Raw genomic sequence first — 23,859 nt, 5'->3', positions numbered from 1 at the left:
ATAGTTTTGTTAATTTGGTTAAAGGGAACTTAATTTACATTTAAAGTGGATTCATTTACAGTAGTTATATAGCAATGATAAATTACAAGTCGCTTTCCATTGTATGTAGAACCATTCTTATTAGTCCCTTTTACCTTGAGGGACTCACATTCTAAAAAATCCCACTTCGTAGCAGACAAATCTACGTAGAATTAAAGTTAGGAGCATAAATGGCTAATTATTTCGATTTTTCTCAGTAACATAAAGGTGAACTCTGGGGAAAATATAAAACTACCCTTGCAAGGGGGACTCCCCTTTCATTGCATTGATTAAATAGTCTAAAAGCAGTTTTCCCTTTCCTGCGCTCCCCTGGCAGTTGGCACTCTACTCTTCCCTCTGGCACCCACAACATTCTCACTTACAATGCAGGACTTACAGTCCTTCATCTTATATGATGATGTCAGAGTGCATACGACCAACGGATTGCCAAAGTGAGGCTTAGGGAGACCAGTAACACGGAGAGGAAGAAACCTGTGAGCATGTGGCATAAGGTAAATAAAACTGCATTTTAACCTCCCTGGCGGTAATCCCGAGTCTGGCTCGGGTTGGGATTTTACTAACAGGAGCGGTAACCCCGAGCCAGACTCGGAATTGCATCGCTGGATGCAGGGGAGGACACAGGGAGAGTTACTTACCTTGTCCCCTGGATCCAGCGATGTCCTCCGCGCTGTGTGATCGAGCTGTCCTCCGCTCGATTCACAGTGCCGAATGCCACCGAGCTCCGTTCCCTGCGACGTTACGGCGCACGAGAGCGGAGAACGGCGGCAAATTCAAAAAAGTAAAAAGACACAAAACACACACAGCACTGTAATCTTACTGATTACAGTGCTGTATTAAAAAATACACACCCCCTTTGTCCCTAATGGTCTGTGCAGTTCCCTGCATGCACTTTTATATTATAAATACTGTTTTTTCTGCCTGAAATTTGGAGATTGTCTATAGCAACCAAAAAGTGTCAATTTTTCAGTGTTTTAGGATTTTATTACATTATTGAATAATTTTTATTATTCTTTATTATATTATAAACTTTATCATACCCGGGATGTCTGCTAGACTCTGGTTTGAACAGATTTAAGAGAGTTATTCCTAAGAATTACAGGACTACAATATAAAACGCCAAATTTCCATGCAAAATAATTGTACCGCTTTCAGCACCTAAAACCAGACTGAATCATACCGCCAGGGAGGTTAATGGTACCCTAGTCAAGCATTTTACCCTTGCAGTTCAGAGGGGAGCCCAATTACAAGAATAGTTTTGAACTTTCCCCAAAGTTCAGCTTTAATTAAAGCTATTGTCCCAGGATATGTCTTCTTGGTGTCCCTGGTGTGCTGGATAGATGAGCACTGAAGGAAACAGAATATCAGAGTGTAGTATTCAAAACTTTCCAACCCATCCAGCCATTACATTCTTTAAATCAATTGTGCAAATCTAAATATTCAATTAGAATATTAAAGCAATGTGTTTGTTAAGTAATCTTATAGATGTGTGGCCAGTATAATGACTTACTGTGATAATGCCATATGGCCATGTCCAAAAGGAGTGATAAATTGATGCTTTTCCTGAGTGGCAAGTTGCTGGATTCTCCAAAAACTTTTAAAGCTGCACAGTGAACCATAGCAACTAATCATAGTTCACATTTTCTGCTTTCAACACATCAACTTCAGGGACAACTTGCTACTGTACTTAGAAATTCATATTTTGCTACAGAACAGAATGATAGTGATCAGAATGTTTGCCAATGTGCTGTACTTTTGCAGCCACAGGTCTCTATATCTAATATTGGCCATATGGTGTAAGTATAGATTTTTCTACGTATTTATAATTTGATCAAATTGTTGTAATTGGTCAGCAATTAACCATTCAGTGTAGGTCCATATATGAATTTTTCTGTATTGATCTGATTGCTCTTAATTACAAAAGTACATTTTTTATGCATGCTTTATTGCTTTGGAAACTATTTATTTTATGTGTTTGAATCATTTGCTTTACTTCAAAAGTAAAAAAAAATCTGTTACATACTTGTAATCGCCAGTTAGCCTTTAACCTGAGATTCTATGAGGATATGGGGGAGGGAGTTTCTTTTGCCATGATTTAGCAGTGTGGCCATAATATCTGTTTTTTAGATGCATAGTCGAATGGCAATTGCCTGTGCAGAGAAAGTTATTCTGGTAACATGCACCATGCCACTAAACGTGCTTTAGTTTACATATAACACAGAAGCACTTGTGGCAGTACTTACGTAATACACTGGCAATCACAGTAGTACATGGGCAACAGACATTGTAAATATACTTGGGTTAAAAAAACAGTTTTTGGTGTCAATACAGGGAAAAGGACAATTTAATGGTCAACAGATAGGCAATGTTACAAAAAAAGATTAAGAAATGGCTAATCATGACATGTATGCATTAAATTAGAGGGAAATCATTTCTAATTTAGCCCAGTCAGCCCCCAACCCTCCTAGAGACTTTGTGGCCGCAGGCAAGGGCCTCTTCTCCCTTTGGCCACATATACATGTCTGCTGCATGGCCATGGGGAAAGTGGTGATGGAGGAGAGAGCACAACCTGCACCTCGTGCTGCCTGCACAGTGATGTCACTACTCCAGTTAGCCACTGATGTCACTATCCCATCACTCAATAGGTAGACAGGTGAAATTTAACAGTCGCAATTCATTGATTATATTCTGAAGGTAAATGCTGGAGAGTTCCCAAGCCTGCTTATTTACATCCCTGCAGAGAAAACGATTGTTGAAAAGTAAGTTTAAGTTTTATTTCCCTTCACAGAAGATGAGCATTTTTCTTTGATGCGGATTTACTAATGCCACAATGGTTTGCACTCTGTATAATGTGCAGTTTTATTACCATTACACATTTGTATGATTATTTCAATCTGTCATCGAGAGGTTTTTGAACATATAAGACTACAAATTTAAATAGCAGAATGTAACTGTTCTAAATGTGTTCTTGCTGTTCTTGCTTGTTTTGTTCTCTCTTGAGTACTGTTACAGTTTTACTCTGTTTCTGCAGATGAAAATGATTCTAACAAAGCACTTACTAACGAGGAGAGTCCAGAATGCACCTTTGTATGTGGTGGCGGTAGTGACTCTACTAACGTAGACACTGATTTCTCTGGTAATTCACATTGATCTTTTGCATGTACTAACGGTCTTAAAGCTTTGCATGCTCTTCGGGTCTTCTTAAAGTGTCAACAAACCCATTAAAGTGATTCTAAAGGCAGGACATTTTTTTACCTTAATGTATTGCCTGCATTAAGGTAAAAAATGTCCCATGGCTGTATCGTCCCCTCACCCCTTTTATACTTATCTGGGTCCTTTCTCGATCCAGTGCTGTACCTGAGTGCAATGGCACTACTTTCACACTCTGTCCTCACAGGACTGCAGTGAAAGCAGTGGGAGCCATTGGCTTCAGCTGCTGTCAATCAAATCCTGGGAGGAGGGAGCTGGAGTTAGGGCCAAGTAACACTGTGTCTATGGATACAAGCGGCTCGGGTACGAGCCCACACATGCGCCTCCATAGGAAGTGGCTTTCTGTGGTGGCACACAGAGAAGAGGAAGAACCAAGAGCACTGGCAGGCGACCCCATAGAGGAGGTTTGGGGCGGCTCTGTGCAATAACAGTACGCTATAGCACAGTTCAATATTATGCTTCCAAATACCTTGTTTTCTGCCCTGTGCACCACAATAATGTGACATTAGGAGTTTGCTCCTGACTGCACTGACAGATGGGGGCAAAGCAAGCAAAAGAGACCTTACAAAGCTGCAGATGTAACTGCCTATGTCAGCTTCTCAAATAGCAAGGGTGACTTGCACAACTTTGTGGCAGTGTTGAATTTTAAGTCTGTTAACTTGCTGCACATTTTCACTGGCAAGTTGTACACTTGCAGAGCATTTGAAGCACACATTCTAGTTGACAGTTTCCCAATTTGTAGCAAATTTTCATGGCATGTCTCTAGCAAGAGCAAAGTTGCAGTAGTGAGTCTACAGCAAAAGCTCTGCAAGTCTACAGCATGAAAATTCAGCCACAGTGACCCCTGTGGTGGGATGACTATTGAACAACATCACTGACCCAAAACTTGCAGCAGACATGCAGAATGTTTGCAAAGAAAGTTGATCTGGAGTCATGCAATGTGGACTTGCTACAATTGTGCAACAAACCTGTGAAGCCGGACAAGTCTAGCAATAGCTTAGCAAATCATTTTCAAATTTGCAGCACAATTGCTTGCTATTTGGGTTTCCCTTCTCTCTAGGTTTGTTTTGCCCTGACTGCACCAAGCCCATAGATGCTGTTGTAGTCACATAATAAATAAAATATATTTGTAATAAAAACATATCGGAGGTGGGGTTTCGATGTTGATAGACAGCCTCTGTCACACTTCAGCGGGGGCAGGGAGGAGCTGTCAATCCATATGCTGGAGCCACCCCTGAAGATGATAAAGTCATGCAGGGTGACTTCCACAGAGGAAAATGAACAGTTCCTCTCGGGGTGCTGGGGGTGCATGCACAGTCATAGTGGCAGCCAGAAGACATGTTGTGATATTTTCACAGACAAGAGGGGATTCCATGTAAGCAGCAGAATCAACCAGGTAATTAACTAACTGTGACAGACTAATGAAAATCCTCTTTTACTAGGTACAGATATTTTTAAAGATTTAAAAACTTAAACACTTTACAGGTTTAATGACACTTTAATTATCACTTTGTGGTGTGGGGAAAATGTCTCTTGTTTTTACGTGTGAATGCATTTTTAGATATTTACTATTCTGATTCACAAGCATTACCAGATCAGTCCACCCAAATCTCATATTTCAGCGTTTTGAACATGCCATGGGTTAAACTGCCAAACTTTTCTTATATCTCTCATGAGCTCTAATAATTAGATTTCAGCAATTAAAATCTCTGATCTGGGTACCTGCAATTGCCATTCCAATGGTCTCTTCCTCCTGGAATTTTCACTTATTTTTTATTATAAGAAAAAGGAGCAGTGAGAACACCCAAAACTCTGATCTGGCTGTTAACAAAACTTAGGACTATAGTAAGGGACTTCACTGCTGGAGACGCAAACAGATGCACGATGCATAGGGATAACTCAGCAGAATCTACCTATGACATGAAAACTACATGTCAAAATGAAAAATAAATCCAAACCTAGGGAAGGCATAGAAATATTGAAAATTCTTGTACAAATCAAACTTGGCCCTGCCACATTCCAAGCCTCTCTATTGGTCCTTTAATTTGATGGATAGCATTACTACTGAAGGGCAAACAACTTTTTTGGGCCTTAAGCCTGGTATGCATGGGCAGAACATTGGCCAACAGAAACCAGCTGATATTCAGCCCGCGTGTACGGCAGCATGTTCGAGAGAAGGCAGCTGAATGTCTGGCTTCTGTCAAAGGGGCATGCCAGAAAAACATCTACTGATGGGCATCCAATCAGCACTGTCAGCCAATGGCTGTGAGCGCTGACTGGTGTGTTCTGGCAGGGTGGACATCCTACTGTCAGAATACAATAGCTCAGCTGGGAAATCACTGTACTAACATTGGATAGTTAGTACATCAAGCTCCTCCCTAGAGCCTCAGTTTTTTTTCACTACATATTTTGGGTTAAATGAAAAAATATATATAGTTTGTACCAGGCGTTAGTCTTGACCAAATAGGTGTGGGTTTATCCAGAAATGTATAGATTAACCACCTCCTGCCCTCGCTATAGCCGAAAGATGGCTACAGCGGGGGCCATTATTGCTGGGAGGGCGTCCATGTATGTCCTCCCAAGATCACGCTGCCTGCGCGCACTGTGATCAGTGAGTCAATGAGACTCGGCTGATCACAGATCGGAGTAAGGGGCCTTACCCCGTGATCAGCTGTCGGTCAATGACAGCTGATCACATGATGTGAACAGAAGATCGGTAATCAACTATTTTTTCCCTCATGCTGACAGAGTGAGGAGTAAAAAAAAGCCGATCACTAGCTTCTGTCAGAGGGACATCGGTCCCTAACAGAGAGAGCTGCCACCGCCTCATCTGTGCCCACAAGTGCCATCTACCAGTGTCCACCAGTGCCACCTACCAATGCATATCACTGCTGCCCATCAGTGCCCACCAGTGTGACCTATAAGTGCCCACCAGTGCTGTCAATCAGTGCCCATCAAGGCTGCCTATCAGTGTCACCTACCAGTGCCCTTCAGTGCCACCTCTCATTGCTCATCAGTGCTACCTATCAGGGCAGCCTATCGGTGCCCATCAGTGCAGACTCAGCGCAAGATCACGCTTGAAGGAAAGAAATTACCTGTTTTCAAAATGTTATGTTTTATTTTTTTGTCATCTTCTGTGTTTTTTAAGCAAAAAATGAAAAACCCAGCAGTGATTAAATACTAACAAAAAGAAGCTCTATTTGCGTGAAATAAATGATAAAAATGTCATTTGGTTCCAGTGTTATATGACCACGCAAATGTCATTCAAAGAGTGACAGCTCGAAAGCTGAAAATTGGCCTGGGCAGGAAAGGGGGTTTAAGTGCCCAGTAAGCAAGTGGTTAAGGGCAGCATTTTGAAGAATTAGCAGTGTGCTGAAATGCTCTAATGATATTACGACTGTTTGTCTTTTCTGTCTTGGGAAAGCTTGCTTTTTCAGCAGGTCTGTAATAACCACATGGGCTGCTACAGCTATTAGGTCCATTTCTGTACAGAGCAAATCCATACAATCAGTGCATTATGTATATGCATTGCAATCTTCTTATCTTTTCAGGTTTCCTATCTATCTAATGGCACAAAATGGTGAAATCGGTGCTCCTTGCAGATCTGTATTTTCTGGTGTAAATTAAACTAGGTTTTTGATTTTCCACTAAATTCAGGTTTCATATTTTTTTCTGGAAGAGAATGGCTGGATCATGATACTATTAACTGCAAGATACAAACTATCATATACAAATAACATGGAAGCAACTATGACAAAGCTGTAGGATGTTAAATGACCAGTGGGATTAGAATATTTTTAATGGTAAAATCATTTTAAATTGTGAGTTAGTGTTGGCATGCTCTGGTTTGTTACAGCTGCATGATTGCTGTTTGTCTGTTGTTTTGTTGAGGTTTCTTATCACAAGTCTTCAGAAGTGGAGACTTTCTGCCTCTGGAGCGTATCCTCTGCGAATGGCGCAGTGTTGGCAGTCCTTTCCTTATAAACACTCTAACTTTGCTTCTCCTGCTGTAAACACAGAAGTTACCTTTAATGGAATAGATTGTGGTTTTATTTCAATGCTTATGCATCATCATGATCATTTTTTTAAATGTTTTTTTTATTATTTTTCTGCCAGGGTTTATGCCCTTTAAATATAGATTAGTATTTAGGTACACACATTATATGTTTTGTTTTTTCTAGAAAATGTCTTCATATTGAAACACCACATCTTGGGGGCTTGTTGGATGTCACCTGAGCACAGTTTAGTAATAGCTTTCTGGATATTTGTATATTACATCTCTCTACAATTTATCTTTCGGTTATATTCAACTTCCAAGTTCTGCTCAGATGCTTTCCACTATATCTTGCAAAAGAGCCAAATGGCAGGTGAACGCAGTATGTAGGCAGCTTTTGTTCAGAGGCAAGGCTTGGGCAGTGCTCAGAAGTTCTAGCACTCGTAGAATTATAATTTTGTTATTCTAAGGAATGTGGGTCCAAAACAATCAGAACTGTTAAATTGGTGCCAAGTGAGTAATGTAACATGTTGAAAAGATATTTGTGAAGTTTTAATGGCTTGTGCCATAAGGCTCCATGCACACTGGACTTAAAAAAACGTAGATTCTACAGGCATTTGACGTTTTTTTCTCCTGCCTCAAGAAGCACTTCTATTGTGTTCTATGTGTCTGCACATTATGACTACTACAGGAGTTTTCTGTCAGGGACGTTCAGAGGCAGGGAAAAAAAACCTTCTCTATCACGTTTTCTGAAGAAGTTTAGGAGCTGTACAACCGTCAGTCTCTCCTAAACTCCTCTTATCTCTTCTGAACGTCAAATTTGAACTTTTTTTTAGTAAAGTAAAAAAGTTGTGTTGTCACTGAACATCATTTCCTGGCTTTTGCAGAGGGGTGTGTAGTGCAAAAAATACCTATAAACGAAATGCTCTTAAACTCACAAAGACTCACCTAAACTTTGTACAGTATACTTTCAATTTGTGTCTTTTATGCCATGTTTTTTAAGCTAAAAACAGCGTTTTTTTTCTGCACCTAGTGTGCATGTAGCCTAAGTCATCAGGTGTATGTACTTTGCTTTCAAAGAAGTAACAACTATTAAAGGGTAAGCCTATCCTAGCTACATACATGGCTGAAATTATGTATCCAATTTGGCTGTTGCACCATATAGTTATTTGTAGATCTAAAGAAGATTGGACAATATGGGGTTTATTTACTAAAGCTGAAGAGTGCAATACCAGACACACGTCTGCATAGAAACCAATCAGCTTCTAACCTCAGCTTGTTCAATTATGGTTTTGCCAATAAAACCTGGGCTAAATACCTAAAATAAAGGGGCATATACTGTGCTGCTAGTGAAAATAAATATTCTGTGAAGAAAAAGCTGCGACACATAAACATGCGATATCCATGCAAGAAAAAATAGTTTAAGGAGAAAAAGTCACGCTACTTGAAAAAAATATTAAATTCCCCAAAACCAATCATAAATTGATATGTGTTCAAAATCTTATGTGCAAAATCATATGCCTTAAATAAATATTAAGCAAATATCAATAATATCAATCAATATACTTGAACTGCAATATAATTGAAAGGAAGTGTCCACATAAAATCCATATAGTGCAAAATTAATTAGAGGATTAAACTAATCACTATGTGCAAAATCCGTATATGGTGTATATTAAGTCCAATTCCACAATAAAAAGAAGAGGGAAAAAAAATCAAAATGCTAATTAAAAGATGATTCTGTAACCACCAAGAGAGGGAAGGGTAGGTCTGTCCTTGGGGTGCACACCAGAAGGTAATGACCCTTACCGGATAAGGTGGACCTCCTATCCGTAGCGAGGTTGTTAACACCTGCAGATATAACCCTCTGCAGGGTCTTTACTCCGATCCGGGATGTCCATACCTCCGAGTTCCTCCTCACTCGTAACACCAATTTTACGCCCATTGTACAAAGAAACTTGCTTTCTAGTAGAAGAAGCTAAAATGCTCTCTCGGACCGGAATGGGCCGTATAGGAGAATAGAAAAAGGAGGCGGCTCCAATAGTGTGTTATCCTTAAACACTGTTAGGCTTATTCATAAAAGGTTCATACAAAGATTTAAAAAGATGTTTTCTGGCAATAAAAAAAAATATACAGTGATCGCCCATGCTTCTGGGGTCATGTATAGCATGGTGACGTCAGTGTGCAGCTTAACCCTTGAGGGTTGAATTTTTTTTATTGTGGAATTGGACTTAATATACACCATATACGGATTTTGCACATAGTGATTAATTTAATTCTCTAATTAATTTTGCACTATATGGATTTCATGTGGACACTTCTTTTAAATTATATTGCTGTTCAAGTATATTGATTGACATTATTGATATTTACTTAATATTTATTTAAGGCATATGATTTTGCACATGGGATATTGAACACATATCAATTTATGATTGGTTTTTGGGAATTTAATATTTTTTCTCCTTATACAATAAAACCTGGGCGCTGATTGGTTTCTATGCAGAAGTGAGCCTGATTTTGCACTCTCCAACGTTAGTAAATAAACCCCTATATGTCAACTCTTGGCTACCAAATTTCCGCTGCCTTCCACAGGGCAATGTATAGAAGTCAGATAATTGCACTAGTTATCTTGACACCTCATGACTGCAGATTCACATAAGTAAAAATTACAATGATGCTCTTGAATTGTTCCTGTATTGAGAAAAATGCAGAAGCCATTTATGATCTCCTTCTTGTTGTTAGGCTGCCCACCTAGCTTTAGTACTCTGTACTTTTACTACCTAGTAACTGAGTAGGACAAGTAGGTAGGTCATGAATGTCACCTTGGGGTTTATTTACTAAAGATGGAGAGTTCAATATCAGACTCACTTCTGCATAGAAACCAATCGGCTTCTAACCTGAGCTTGTTCAATTAAGCTTTGGCAATAAAACCTGGAAGCTGATTGATTTCTATGCAGAAGTTAGACTAATTTTACACTCAACAGCTTTAGTAAATAAACCCCATTGTGACTTGCCTGGTGCCCCAGCAAATAGCACTTCAGTGAAAGGTTTGCTGTCCGTTAAAGTGGGAAATGAGATGAAATAACGATAAAATGAGAGGACTCCTAAGGCTGGCTGCCATTGCTGACCTCTTTCTGAAAATGTTAGTTGCCTGGCTGTCTATAGCTTCAAAGTTTCTCAGTCTCTGACCCAGAACAAGGATTCAGACCAGTGCACTTGGGAGTCTATATTTCTCATCCATGCACTGTGGATTTGGAGGAAAACAATGACCTCCCTACCTGACGGCCTCTTGCTGCTAGATCATTTGTGATTCTAAGGTGGTCATTTGGATTGACAGGTTTGAGCACAGGAATAATTGTAGTCATCCTTAATGACAAGAATAGAACAAGAATAGAAAGCAGTTTGTTGTAGTTCTTATGAAAATTTGATCTCTGTTGATGGACGAAATACAGAAGCCTTTTGAAGTGTTTTCCAGGAAACAGAGTTAAACTTTTTCGAATGAGGTTTATCCTTGACTGGATTAGTGACCTTGTCACTTCTTGAACCCTCTACCTCTTCAGCAGGCCTAGAGTTGTTCAGTTGCAGCTGCCATGGAGAACTTTATTAAAAACGAATAAGGATACTTATTGACTTTAATTCCTTACTGATACTAGGGGAACTCCATGTTAACCTTGTTTTGTGAAGCTTGAAATGTGAATGTCTAAAGAAGCTCTCAACTCTAATACCATAGCCATTTTATTTTTAGAAATGCTTCAATCCTTTTTGTGAAAAAAAAAGGCATTCTATGGGGCTTCCATGCATCTGTATATGGAGAAATTTGAATGTTTTCCCTGTGTGCAGTCACTCCTCTTCAGCATGCTGCAGCTGAGCCCTAAACATGGGTAGATACAATGCAAGTATTTAATGCCTTATCACTGAAAGCATATTTTTGAAGCAAAGGCACAGATCATTTCCAAGTGTGTTGGGTATGGAAAGTTGGTTAAAAGTTTGTTGGTCGTGTTTAAAAGTTTGGTAAAGGATGAGTTCACCTTTTGGAAGATGTTACATATTCCACCCATATTTAGACTGGAACATTTAACATGTTCCAGCAGCTGCAGTCTCCCTCCCTGTGACAGCAAACTGGGAATCTTCTCCCCGCAGCTGCTGTCACTGTTTGAAATGAATGCGGCTGTGTGGGCTCCACCCACACGGCCCATCATTCATTCACAGCTTCCTGTGAATGCACAAATACAACTACCATCAGGCTTTGCGGCTGACGTTTTGTAGTTCTCAATTGACTGCAAGGTCGCTGAGGAGGGGTTTTGCAGTTCATTCACAAGCCCCGCCACTTGTATAAACCGTCAGCCCTTATTTAGGTATGGGCTGAAAGATGCAGGGCTTGTCTACAGGAGTCTGGAATTGCACCCCTGATGGGTGCAATGCTTTCCATGCTCCTTAGGGAAAAAATGCAAATTTTTTTTCCCTGAAAAAATATGTGCAATTATTATATTTTTTATAAAAGGTGTACTTATCCTTTAATCCTTATTTATAAATGATTACATTTTGTGTTATTTTTAAATAACACAAAAAAATGCCCTTTTTATATTAGATCAGAAAATTTCTTCGAAGTGTTACTATAATGACTTCTAAGTGTATGATCACTTCAAAAAAAGTCAATTCATTGCAGGTTTTTATTTAACTTGGTAATGTTGATGTAGCTTAGTCACACTACAGATGTAATTTGTGCCCATCTAACCATAGCTCCAACATTATACGGTCAGAAGTTTATGGACACCCCTCCACACTTTTGGGTTTAGGTGTTTCCATTCAAGGGTACAGTTAATGCTGTAACATACAAAGACATTTTAGTTTACTTTCTGTTCCAACCCCTTGTCAACAATTTGGAGAAGGCCCTTTTCTGTTCTAGTATATCTGTGCCCCTATGCAAAAGCCAGGTCCCTAAACACATGGTTTGACAAGTTTGCTGTAGAAGAACTCAGGTGACTTGAAGATAGCCCTGACCTTAACACTACTGGACACCTATGAGACAAATTGGATTGCTGATTACGAGGCAGGTCTTTTCATCCAACATCAGTTCTTGACCTCACAAATGCATTTTTGCCTAAATAAGCACACATTCTCACAGACATACTCCAGAATCATCTGTTAAAGCCTGGTACACACTATCCATTTTTTGTTCATTCAACCCAGCAGGCTGAACAAAAAAAAATTGAACAGCTCGGAAGGAGATTCTGTACTAACATTCCGATGCCCCTACCAGAACACACTGGTCAATGGCCAATGACTGAAAGCACTGAATAGATGCTGATTGGAAGACCTTTTTCGGTTATGCCCCTTTGACAGTAGCTAGACGGGCCGTCACACACATGAACTGCCCGATATTCAGCCCATGTGTACAGCTCTTAAGTTTTTGACGTCCAACAAGCTTATGAAGTGGTTTGATGGTCGGGTGTCCACAAACTTTTGCCTAAGTAGTGTAGTTCTGCCATATTTTCAAACAGTCCATTGACCATTAGAATCTACCTCATATTCCAATGACTATAACCACCCAGCCTCTCTCACTCCAGTCAGTTTTAGTAGAAACAAATTAACTTATGTATGAAGAATTTGGAACACCATTGAAAATTCTCTTACTTTGGCAGTTGTGAAAAATTTTTATTTGACCACATGGGGCTAAAATCAAAATGCCAGGTAAACCACTAAAACACAGTTCAATCACACATGCAAAGAAATCTGAATTCTGTTGAGCCAGTGTTGTGTGACTTCACTATTTTCTAGTTTGGAAGAAATCACAAGAGTCGCTAATGAGAATTCCATATCTTTTTTCTGTAAACATGCTACATTTACATATTACATGTGCATTTAGATGCTTGCCTGGCATGCCACCTCAAATTATTGCATGCAAATAGAAATAATAAGCAGTAACCTGCATATTGCCCTACCGGTTAAACTAGAATTCCGTGAAAAAACTCATCTTAAAATGCTCAATCCCCAACACTTATTCTGAGTAATGTAAGAAAGATGCATACACTTACCTAAATTCAGGATGTTCCAGGACGTCATGTGATGTTCCCTGCATCAGCCAGCAGCAAAGCGTAGGAGAGAGCACTCAATAATGGCTAGTAAAGCCTGGAGCAGTGATGTCACCCATAGGCTCCTATGACCTATCTGAGGACAGTGCTCCCTCTTCTCCCCTGCAGCCACCGCTGGCTGACACAGTTGAGTTGGATCATGTGACTGGACTAGAGTAACCTGAAAATAGGTAAATATATACATCTTTTTTTACACAACTTAGTCAGAATAGGTGTTAGGAGGGGGGAGGAAATGTTTTTAAGATTAAGTTAGGTTGATCCTGGAATTCCACTATAAAGATGTTTTTGGGGAAGTTGCTGTGGCTTTAGATGGCGGGGTCAGTGAAATCCCTCTCAAGCAAGTATCAGAAGAGGTACACTTTTGAAGCATTGCCTTGTCCTATAAATAACATGTGTTACTGGAACGGTAATCTCTCCTTAAAATTATTGTTCAGGGCAGGTGAGCAAAAGGAGAAAATACTTTGGGTCCTTGCAACCCAGAAGAGTATTGCTTGAAATAAGCAGGCAGTATAGAACGACACACATGTAGTCCTTCTTGGAAGTGAAGCCCTAGAAGTACTTGAACAGATTTTCAGTTGTTGTAGAAAACCACTGCAATCGTAGAAGGATCAAGGTGGTAAACACCAGGCTATACTCATCCTCTGTCCAGGTTAAAGCCCAAAGCTGTAGCTTTGTTTTGTAATGCCCCGTACATACGATACAGAAATTCCGCCATCAAAAGACAGATGAGAGCTTTTGGTAGGAAAAATGCGATTGTGTATATGCTCCATCAGACTTTTGCTGACCGATTTTCAGCCAGCAAAGATTGAGAGCATATTCTAAATTTTTCAGACGGAAAAAGTTCCAATCGGAAATTCCGATCATCTGTACAAATTCCGACGCGCAAAATTCCTACATATGCTCGGCAACAATTCGACGCATGCATGGAAGCATTCAACTCCATTTTCTCGGCTCGTCGTGGTGTTGTACATCACCGCGTTCTTGACAGTCGAAAGTTCAGAGAACTTTTGTGTGATCGGGTGTATGCAAGACAGTTTGGACGGAATCCCGTCGAAACTTCTGACGGAAAAACCATCAGAGCTCTTTCCGACCAAAATTCCGATCAAGTGTACGCAGCATAACAGTTTGACAAGGTAATGTTTCCTTTAAAAATAGTGTAACTATGGACAAAATCAAAAATGACATATACAATGTAGTCTGGCAGTAACATTAACACAGCAGTCTTTGTTTTTCTCCTGCTGTAACACAGTTGTATTACCCGTTGATCCTGCCAGGAAATCTGCTCAGCAAATGTGGCAATTTGGCACCATTCACACCTCAGCGTTTTGTAGCTTGAAGCCCGAAGCTCCAAAACGCTGGAGAAGAAAAAAAATCTATTATTCTCTATGGAGATGGTTCACATCTCCACAAGTCGCCTGAAGCCAACGGCTGAAGATCAAAAAATGTTCTGGAGCTTTTTTTGTATCTCTAATTGGGCAGATTTGAGCATTTTTGGCATGTTTTTTATTCCCCTAGAAATTAATATAAACCCGCCATTCATGCATTTTTGTGCACATTCGCACATTTTGTCGTACGCATCTGCAAGCGATTTTCTGCTCAAACTAAAAATTGAAGAACATAAAATAACAGACATATATGAATAAATAAATGTAAACTAAATTTACAAATATCTAAAAATCATCATAAATAAAATAAATTAATATGTAATAATACATAATTGACCCCTAACCTTAATATTAAATTATTACAAATAAAAATAAACACCCAAACCCGAACAAAAAATAAATGTATTATTATTAATAATCATAATAATAGTAATTTATTTTTTATTTTGTGTTAGGGTGTTTAGTAGTTTACTACTATTATATTTTTTAAGGGTTAAGGTTAGGGGTAAATTAATAATTTACTATTACTTAGTATTCATTTTTTTAATTTATTATTTATTTATAAATTTTTATTTTATATTTATTCAATTTTTATTATAAGTAGTAGCATTAACACCTTAACCCTTACAAAAATATATAAATAAGTAACCCTATGTCAAGAAGCTAGTTCAGGTAATACAAATTTTCATACAGCATAATGCAAATTGTAATTTTTAAATAATGAGAATTAGTTTTAGCCAATGAGCAAGAGAATGAGCAGTAGTGTTACACAAATTGGCATTAGCTGCAGACAATTTTACATTAGCTGTATGAGGGTTATTTATTTATTTTGGTTACTGTTAAGGTTTTAATACTACTGCTACTACTACTACTAATAATAATAATAGTAATACTAATAATTAATGAATAAATGCATGTAAAATAAATTTACAAATAAGCATATATATAAATAATAAAAAAATTCAATAAATGAATACCAAGTAATAGTAAATAAATAATTAACCCCAACTCCTAACCCTAACTCTAACCCCTTACCCTAATGGAAAAAAAATAGTGATAGATTTTATTTTTTAATTATTAATAATTTAAAAATAAAAGCTATCAGAAAAGCTGAAATACCTAGCAACAGATGATAGTTTTCTCTATTGGCTAATTAAAAAACGCTAAAGCTCAAAAGCACATGCAAGTTGCGCATAAAAACTCGCCAAAACCACTGGAATAATACTTTAAGATGCTATGCTCAGGTGTGAATGCAGCCTGGGAGAGTTGAGACAAAATATTTAAGACTGATAAATATGACACTGCTTGCAATAGTCAGATTTTGTTCGGTTATGCAAACCTTTTATGCCTAAAGAAAAAAAAATCTGTTCTTGTAACAACTGTAAAAAAGGCATTAGCTGAAGTTAGGCATTGATTTGTTAGCCACCTAAAGCCTGGTACACACTATGAGTTTTTTTTTTCTTCCATTCAACCCAGCGGGTTGAAGGAAAAAACCTATAAGCTCCGGTCAGACGCTGTACTGTAACGATCCGACGTTAGTACAGTGATTTTCCAGCCCCCCGCTGAGCTGTTGTGTTCTGACATGGGGACACAAACCCCCCCACCCCACACAAACACTCCGGGAGCTGCCCGACAGGCCAGCTTCTGTTGTACTGGGCTTAAGTAAAGTAAATCCACAGGGAGACGATGCTGCTGTGTCTGAGGGTGGCTACATTGCTTCTTCCTTCATAAATAGAGCATAGCCACCCTAATACAGGAACTGCGTTACTGACAAGATCACCGGGTGACAATAAGGCCTCATGTACACTGCTGCTGCTAAACGGATATTTGGGAGCAGTTTGGAATTTTTTTCAACTGCCGCTGAACTCTCCTCTGTTATATTACGGTATCTGTCCATGTACACAGGGTCGTTTATTTATTTTTTTTGGAACGCAAAAAAAATGCGTTCAGAAGCTGAGTTTACAGCTTCTGAGTGCAAACACGGCATTTAAACGCAGCAAAATGGTCGGTTACTATCTGTCAAGTTAAATCGTTCAGGAGAGGTTGTGAAAACGTCCCGTGTACATGAAGCCTTAGCAGCTTCAAACGTTTTTTCTGCCCAAACTCTGCTGCTCCTGAACGCACTGGCAGTGTTTTTTTTTTCCTACCTCTAAAAACTTCTATCACTAAACGCTGCTAACAGCCTGTGTGCATGAACACAGTAGGCTAACATGGAGGGACGTTTAGAGGCAGGAAAACACGCCCCTAGAAGAAGCTGTAAAAACGTCTAGTGTGCATGAGGCCTAAGAATTATTTTCTCCTCTTTATAAAATGTACATGTTAATTGCTAGGCTTCATGTACACGGGATGTTTTTACAACCTCTCCTGAACGATTTAGCTTGACAGATAGTAACTGACATTAAAAACGTCCATTTGCCGTGTTTACATTTAACGCGTTTGCGGTCTTAGAATCGTTTTTAAAAAAAAATACAAATTATTGTAATTTTTTTTTCAAAATAGGCAAAAATGAAAAACGCCTTTAAAAGAAATGCATCTATATGTGCGTTACCGCGTTTAGAAGCATTTGGTGCTTGAAATGCCTGTAAACTCAGCTTCTGAACGCATTTTTTTTGCATTTCAAGAAATTCCTCTAAACTCAACTGCCTAAAAATGACTGTAAACGACCCTGTGTACATGTACTGATATGATAACATAGAGGAGAGTTCAGGTTTAGTTGTAAAAAACTCCCAACTGCTTGTAAACGTCTGTTTACCAGCAGCATGTACATGAGGCCTAAAGGTGGGAAAAGTCTAAAAAGAAGAAAACGAATGTAGCCACCACATGTAAGGGTTGGTAAGCAGCAAATATATTATGTTTTTAGGTTCAGATATGCTTTATACTTCTAAATGTCTGTTGCTTCTCTGAATGAGAGCAGCGGTCTACCTCGAGCTGCCAAATAACGTCTACATTCCAATCATCAGTGCTCTCAGAGGAACAGCCGTTTTCATCCTCAGCATGCTGCCAGGAAAGAGAGACTAGAAAATAAACATTAAAACTTCAACTTTGTCAGAACCATGACTTTAATTGTTAAAAATTAAACTACTATTGCGCTTTAATATGTCATGGCAGATCCAGCACTAGGGGTGATAGTAAGGAAATCTGTAACCTCCCAATGCCATATTTGTAAAGCTAGTTTTTTCTTTCGTAGTATTAACAATGCTGTGCAAGTTTTCCAAAGTAAACACCGATATACACCTTTTATAGAAGATGAATTGTTAGTCTTCTAAGTCTTCTCCAAGCATAAGTTCACTTTAATAAAACCAAGTAGTCCAAAAGTAACTTTATTTACTTCGAGATTTACATCTAGTGTCATTCAGGAAGTATGTTTGTTTACAGCCCTACATAGCCCAGAACAGGCGCCTCAACCTTGCAGAGGTGTAACAAGCCGACATTTATTATTTACTTGATCATCCAGGTAGAGATCACACTATTCAGGCCCCTTGAGCAATTTAACGAGTTTACTGACACTTCTAAGAAGGAAATCTGATATTTCACAGATTAAATATGTCTAACGCACTGATGCAACAAGGAACACATGCTCCAGAGAGCGACTGAACTCATGTTCTTGCATACCAGAATGCGTATGTACGTGTACGTACATGAGAGGCAATGTTTTAATTAACACAGGGGTGAAAAAGTTCAGTCTCGCCTGGTGCGGAACGTACAAAGTACCATTTAGGTATTGACACTAAGCCAAGAACAGGCTAATGTGTGAAGCTCTCCTAGTGAAAGAAATACATAGAGAGGCCTGTATGAGCTTGCACATGTCTACTTCAATATACATCTCAATTTAAAGCTCTCATGTTACTTTTTAAGATTTTTTTTTGTCCTTCTGCAGCTAGTAGGTTTGTAAGATGACATATTGCTGAATAATCGCCAAGTCTGAATATTATCCCCCTCACTTTCTTTTTCTTTCACAATTTGCATACACAGCTGGACAAAGCGCCAACTCTGTGGACGTTAAGTTGAAGAGGATTCTAGAGTCCCAGCCACAGGTGGCAAACTCCCTGTCTAATGCTGCTCAAAAAACATCACCCGAAGCCTCCAACAGAGACTTAAAGGTGAGTAAACCTGCTTGATGTGCACTGTTCAATTGGTTTGTTACATAGAGGAAGGTTATGAAAACTGGAGCAAAAGTGGGCCTGTTGACCCCATCAGCTAATGAGAAATCTTGCTGAAGATAGGAAACCTGGTCAGTTGCTAAGGTCAATAGCTCCAGCTTCTGAAAGCTATACAATGGGGGGAAAAATTGTAACAACCATTCTTTATTCCATGTTTAATTTTGTATAGCAAAATTTCATTTCTTGGTTTTAAAGTCTTGCATAGCTAAATTTTCTGCACTTGCAGGTTTTTCGTTTCATGTTTTATTTTTTATTATTTTTTAATTGTAGAATTGAAAAAATTCTTACTGCTTTATTTTGCTATAGTCGTTGTAGGGGAATTATTCAATATTTATGTCAGGGAGCCGTGTAAATCCTGAAAACCGCTTCAGCTGCAGTGTAATATGCATTTTCCTACATTTGATTTTGTTGGCTCCATTCAAATTATGTTTCATTATTGTGGGACTGCTACTTAAATCTTGACCAAAGGATTCACACGCTGACATTCTACCACACGCAGTGTCACAACAAGACCCAAGCTCTTATCAGAAGGGGGAGGTCTCTGCTTCTCAGTGCAGTTAAGGTCCTCTAACTGTTCTGGCGCTCTTTTCTTTTTCTCTTATGTAAATGTACCATCTGGCATCTTTCATGTTGATAAACCCATTTAAATTTACAAGCCATATTAAGATGGAGAGAGCTTTTAGAGGGCTAGACTTTGCAAAGACCAAAGTGAACTAATGGAAGTGGCAGGTTTAATAGTCTTAGATTATAAGTGACTGGTTATGCCGTTGTTGGCCAAACAAATGGAGAAGAACAACACATGCCAAAGATGGTACGCGGTTTGCCTGAAAGACCTTTTTGTAGCATTGCATTATGTATTTGGGTTTTGCATATTTATGTCTGCTGTTTTAAAAGTAATATATACATAAACGAAGAACCCATTGTTCCCATCATCAATAAATGGGTAAGCCGTTTGCCTATCTTACCAAAGATTTTTGTTTAGTTTTCTTTAGGTAAGAATTTAAAGCTAAAAATCTTATAGATGTTTACTAGAGTTATGCAGAGTCACAAAACTGGAAATGTAAATACGCAGCACAGCAGACAGTGCCTGACACTTGACACCAATTAGACTTGTAATAGGAAACTGTAAAAAAGAAACGTTAAAGATAAAATTGAACGTATGCATAGGACACTACCTGCACACTCAGATTCTATTGTTGCATAGCTCTGTTGCACCACGAGAAGTCAGGATAGAAATATAAAGTGTGCCATTAGCAATTTGTTTTCAGGTGCAATTCATCTTGTCATCCTTATCCTTGCTTTGCTATATAGTCAATAACCTGGGACTAATAGTTAGGTCAAGAGGCTAAGTTTCTTTGTGCTGTCTTTCTGTATGAGAGACAGCAAGGAGCCTGCAGTGGGCATCCTCATGAATTGCTCTCCTGCATCTTAGGCAAGGGTTCTCAGATCACCAGACTGCCATCAAAATGAATGGGAGCTACAGAAAAAAGGTAAAATACTGAGTGTTCCTTTGTCTTAGAGTTGCATCTGACCAGTTGCTTTGGTTTACTTTATATAATTACTCCATGCGTTGCTTTTTTTTTCCTTTTTAAGAGTAATGTGCATATCGTATACTTTGTTTCTGGATCTTCCTTGTCCATTAATAGTACAAAAAGGCAGGGTTATATTAGTATGGATCACTAACCATTTACTAATCTGTTCATACATGTTTCTTTTTATATCATTATGATATTAATAAAACTATGCAACAGAAAAGACTGGTGTTATTACATTGTTGTTTAAACCCCAAGTAATGATGTGAGCAAGCAAGCTTTCCTCTAAAGGAGGGCTCCACTTTTTTGTGTCTAGCTGGTGTGTATAAACCTCTTCTAACCCATGCACTGTTGCAGTGTTAGAACTTGAATTCTGTGGGAGAGATTTACAAAAACTGGTGCACTCAGAATCTGGTGCAGTTATGCATGGTAGCCAATCAGCTTCTAATTTCAGCTTGTTCAATTAAGCCTTGGCAACAAAACCTGGAAGCTGGTTTTTGTTTTCTGTGCAGAGTTGCACCAGATTTTGTACTCTCCAGCTTTACTAAATAAGCCTCTGTGTGTCATACGTGCTCCCCACTTTAACGCTTAAACTGACCATGCACTGTCCTGTTTCAACCAGGCTTCAGCAAGAGCAGTGTGAACAGCCAGCTTTTACAAAGCATTTGCAGAGCTTTCAGAATGCTTTGTTGATGCTAAAAAAACAAGTATGGTATTTTTTTTGTTTTTTTTACTTACTAATTATACTAGCCAAGAGGATGCAGCATAGGTCTAATGCTGCATCTGTCCCCCGGCGCCTTTAAGACTGAGAACTGAGCAATCTAACACTGATCGCTCAGTTCTCAGAGCACCCCAAGCAGAGAGCTGGTGACTGTCAGTCAGCAACTCTCTGCTCACCCCCCCCCCCCCCCCCAAGCTCACTGGAGCGATGCGCTGTGGAGGGGGCGGAAGAGCCAGCTCAGGTTCTCGTGAGTCGGGTGCCGGTCCAGACATGTGAGCAGATCCCGACTTCATTGTCACTCTCTTGCCCAAGCCTGGACCGGCTCTGTGACATCAGAAGACAACGGATTTCAGTCCACTGTCTGCTGAAAACGGGGAATGAACTGCATTCCTGTGATCCATAGAAGAAGTACATCCAAATTTGCTTTGCCTGTACTTCTCCTTAAAAGAACTATTAAGCTGCAGTTTGTAAATATTGTACACAGATCCTTATGGGAATGCCGATTATGACTTTAAAAAAGCTGATAGCAGCCTTCAGCATGCCTGCTGAAGCCAGCTAGCAGCTTGTTTAAGGTGAAAATTAGAACTCCCATTAAAATCTGTGTATAACAATTCCAAATGGAAGCTGAAGGGAGCTTTAAAGGCTAAGGCCGCGTACACACGGGCGGATTGTTCGCCCAACTTTGTCCGCTGAACAGTGTTTCAGCGGACAGTCCGCTCGTGTGTGGGCTTCAGCGGACAGTTTCAGCGGACAGTCTGACGAACAAAGTTTTTCGGAATTTCCGTAAAACTGTCCGCTGAAACTTGGTTTGAGCGGACAGTCCGCTCGTGTGTAGGCTTGTTCGTCAAACTAAGTTCCGCGCATACTCAGAAAGGATTTACACGCCGAAGGTTGCATTGCAGTGTATAGGACGTCGTTTTCTAGTCCCGTCGTACGTGCCGTTCACGTCATCGCGCACGGTTTCAGCGGACTGTTCGTTCATCGTGTGTGGTCAAGTCTGTTCATGCTAATTTTGAGCGGACTGTTTGTCAAACTGTTTGACGAACAAGGTTGGGCGAACAGTCCGCGCGTGTGTACGCGGCCTTAGAGAAAGCTGCTCAAAGCTTTGCAACATTTTGCTGCAAGTTTCATAAAAGTTGGCTGTTCACACTGCTTTTATACAAGCTAAAACTGGAGCAGGCAGAATCTGAAGCACTTCTGCATAGCAACTAATCGGCTTCTTGCTTCAGCTTATTCAATTAATCTATGAAAATGAAAGATTGAAGCTGATTGGTTGCTGTGTGCAACTGCGGTAGAGTCTGTCTGATATTAAGGCCATTTTTTGTGCCCTTTAATATGACAGTTTTACATTTTGGTTCAGCCACCCAGGTTTAACCTTTGTTTGTCTATATTTATTAGCCCGTGGAATGCACTTAGTGACACATTTATTGAATATATTCCTAAAGCATTCCCATTTTACCTCTGTGTTCCCTATTTCAAGGATTTGATCCTACTTAAAATCCTGTAGCATTGAGCGCAGTTTAGAAAAGTTGGTTCTTTTGAAATTGAGTGTTCTTGTACTCCCCTTGTGCCTCCCTTTTCTATGATTTTTGCAGAATGTGATAATTCTGTGGTCGATAGTTTCCAAGTTGCTCCATATAGCCATATCTGTATCATTTATAGTTAAAGATCTAGCGATGCATTGCTTAACCACTTGCTGACCGTATAACATGGATATCCGGCGGCAAAGTGGCACATATCTAGTACGTGATCCAAAACTTCCAGGTCTGGGGCTCGCATGCGTGCCGCCACTGGCCCGCTCCCACTGTGATCATACAAAGCGGGAGGCAATCGGCAAATACCGTGGACTCGATGTCCGTGAGCATCCGAGGCTCCTTCGGTACAGAGGGAGAACGGCGGTCTGCCTATGTGAACAAGGCAGATCGCTGTTTTGTCAGAACAGAAGGCATGGCTCCTGTGTTCCTTTTTTACCACTGATCACTGTATTAGTGTCACTGGTCCCCAAAAAGTGTCAGTCAGTGTCCGATTTGTCCGCCGCAATATCACAGCCCAGCTATAAGTCGCTGATCGCCGCCATTACTAGTAAAAAAATAAAAAATAAACAATTATGAAAAAAATCCCATAGTTTGGTTTGCGCAAAAGATTTAGCATCTACAATCAATATACGCTTATTGGGATTTTTTTATGTAGCAGAATATATATTGCCCTAAACTGATAAAGAAATTTTATTTATTTTTTTCAAAATTTTTTTTATTGGGTTTGTTTTATAACAGAAAGCAGAAAATATTGTGTTTTTTTTTTTGTCTTTTTTTTTTTTTTTTACAGCACTAAAAATAAAAACTTCAAAGGTGGTAAAATACCAGCAAAAGATATCTCTATTTGTGGGGAAAAAAAAGGGCATCAGTTGTCAGTTAAACAAACGCCATTCCGTATCCCAAAAAATGGCCTGGTCATAAATCTTCCTGAGGGCAAGTGGTTAAAACTGAAGCTATATGAGATTTTTAAAAAAAATGTGCTTACCGTGTTGCAGTTTCCTACAAGCAAATATTGCTAGTAGCATAAACACATTAAACGCACACAACAAAACATGAAAAATGACTTGTGTAACATCGATTTTCTTATGCTTGCATTGTTTTTTTTTTCATGAATGATTCAGAAACAAAACAAAATTTTTTTTTTTAGTGAGTACGGCTTGTCAGACTAGTTTTATGTTCGCTGGAGCAGAG

At 39.3% G+C, this 23,859-nt stretch overlaps 1 protein-coding gene across 5 annotated transcripts in view; it reads left to right on the top strand.

The window, feature by feature from the left end:
* Positions 1-23,859, top strand: part of EHBP1 (EH domain binding protein 1) — a 724,273-nt gene that overhangs the window by 529,716 nt on the left and 170,698 nt on the right. For 4 of the 5 annotated variants that reach the window (XM_077485988.1, XM_077485986.1, XM_077485985.1 and 1 more), the window contains 2 exons: positions 3,068-3,172; positions 18,693-18,820. In XM_077485988.1, coding sequence (XP_077342114.1) covers positions 3,068-3,172; positions 18,693-18,820 — 233 coding nt within the window. The remainder of the gene's footprint in view (positions 1-3,067; positions 3,173-18,692; positions 18,821-23,859) is intronic. The other variant, XM_077485987.1, reaches the window with a different exon arrangement.

The sequence above is a fragment of the Lithobates pipiens genome, unplaced genomic scaffold (genome assembly GCF_037356315.1).
Source record: "Lithobates pipiens isolate NorthernLeopardFrog02 unplaced genomic scaffold, aLitPip1_a1.2 Scaffold_18, whole genome shotgun sequence".
NCBI lineage: Eukaryota > Metazoa > Chordata > Amphibia > Anura > Ranidae > Lithobates > Lithobates pipiens.
This window is presented reverse-complemented; position numbering and strand designations above follow the sequence as displayed.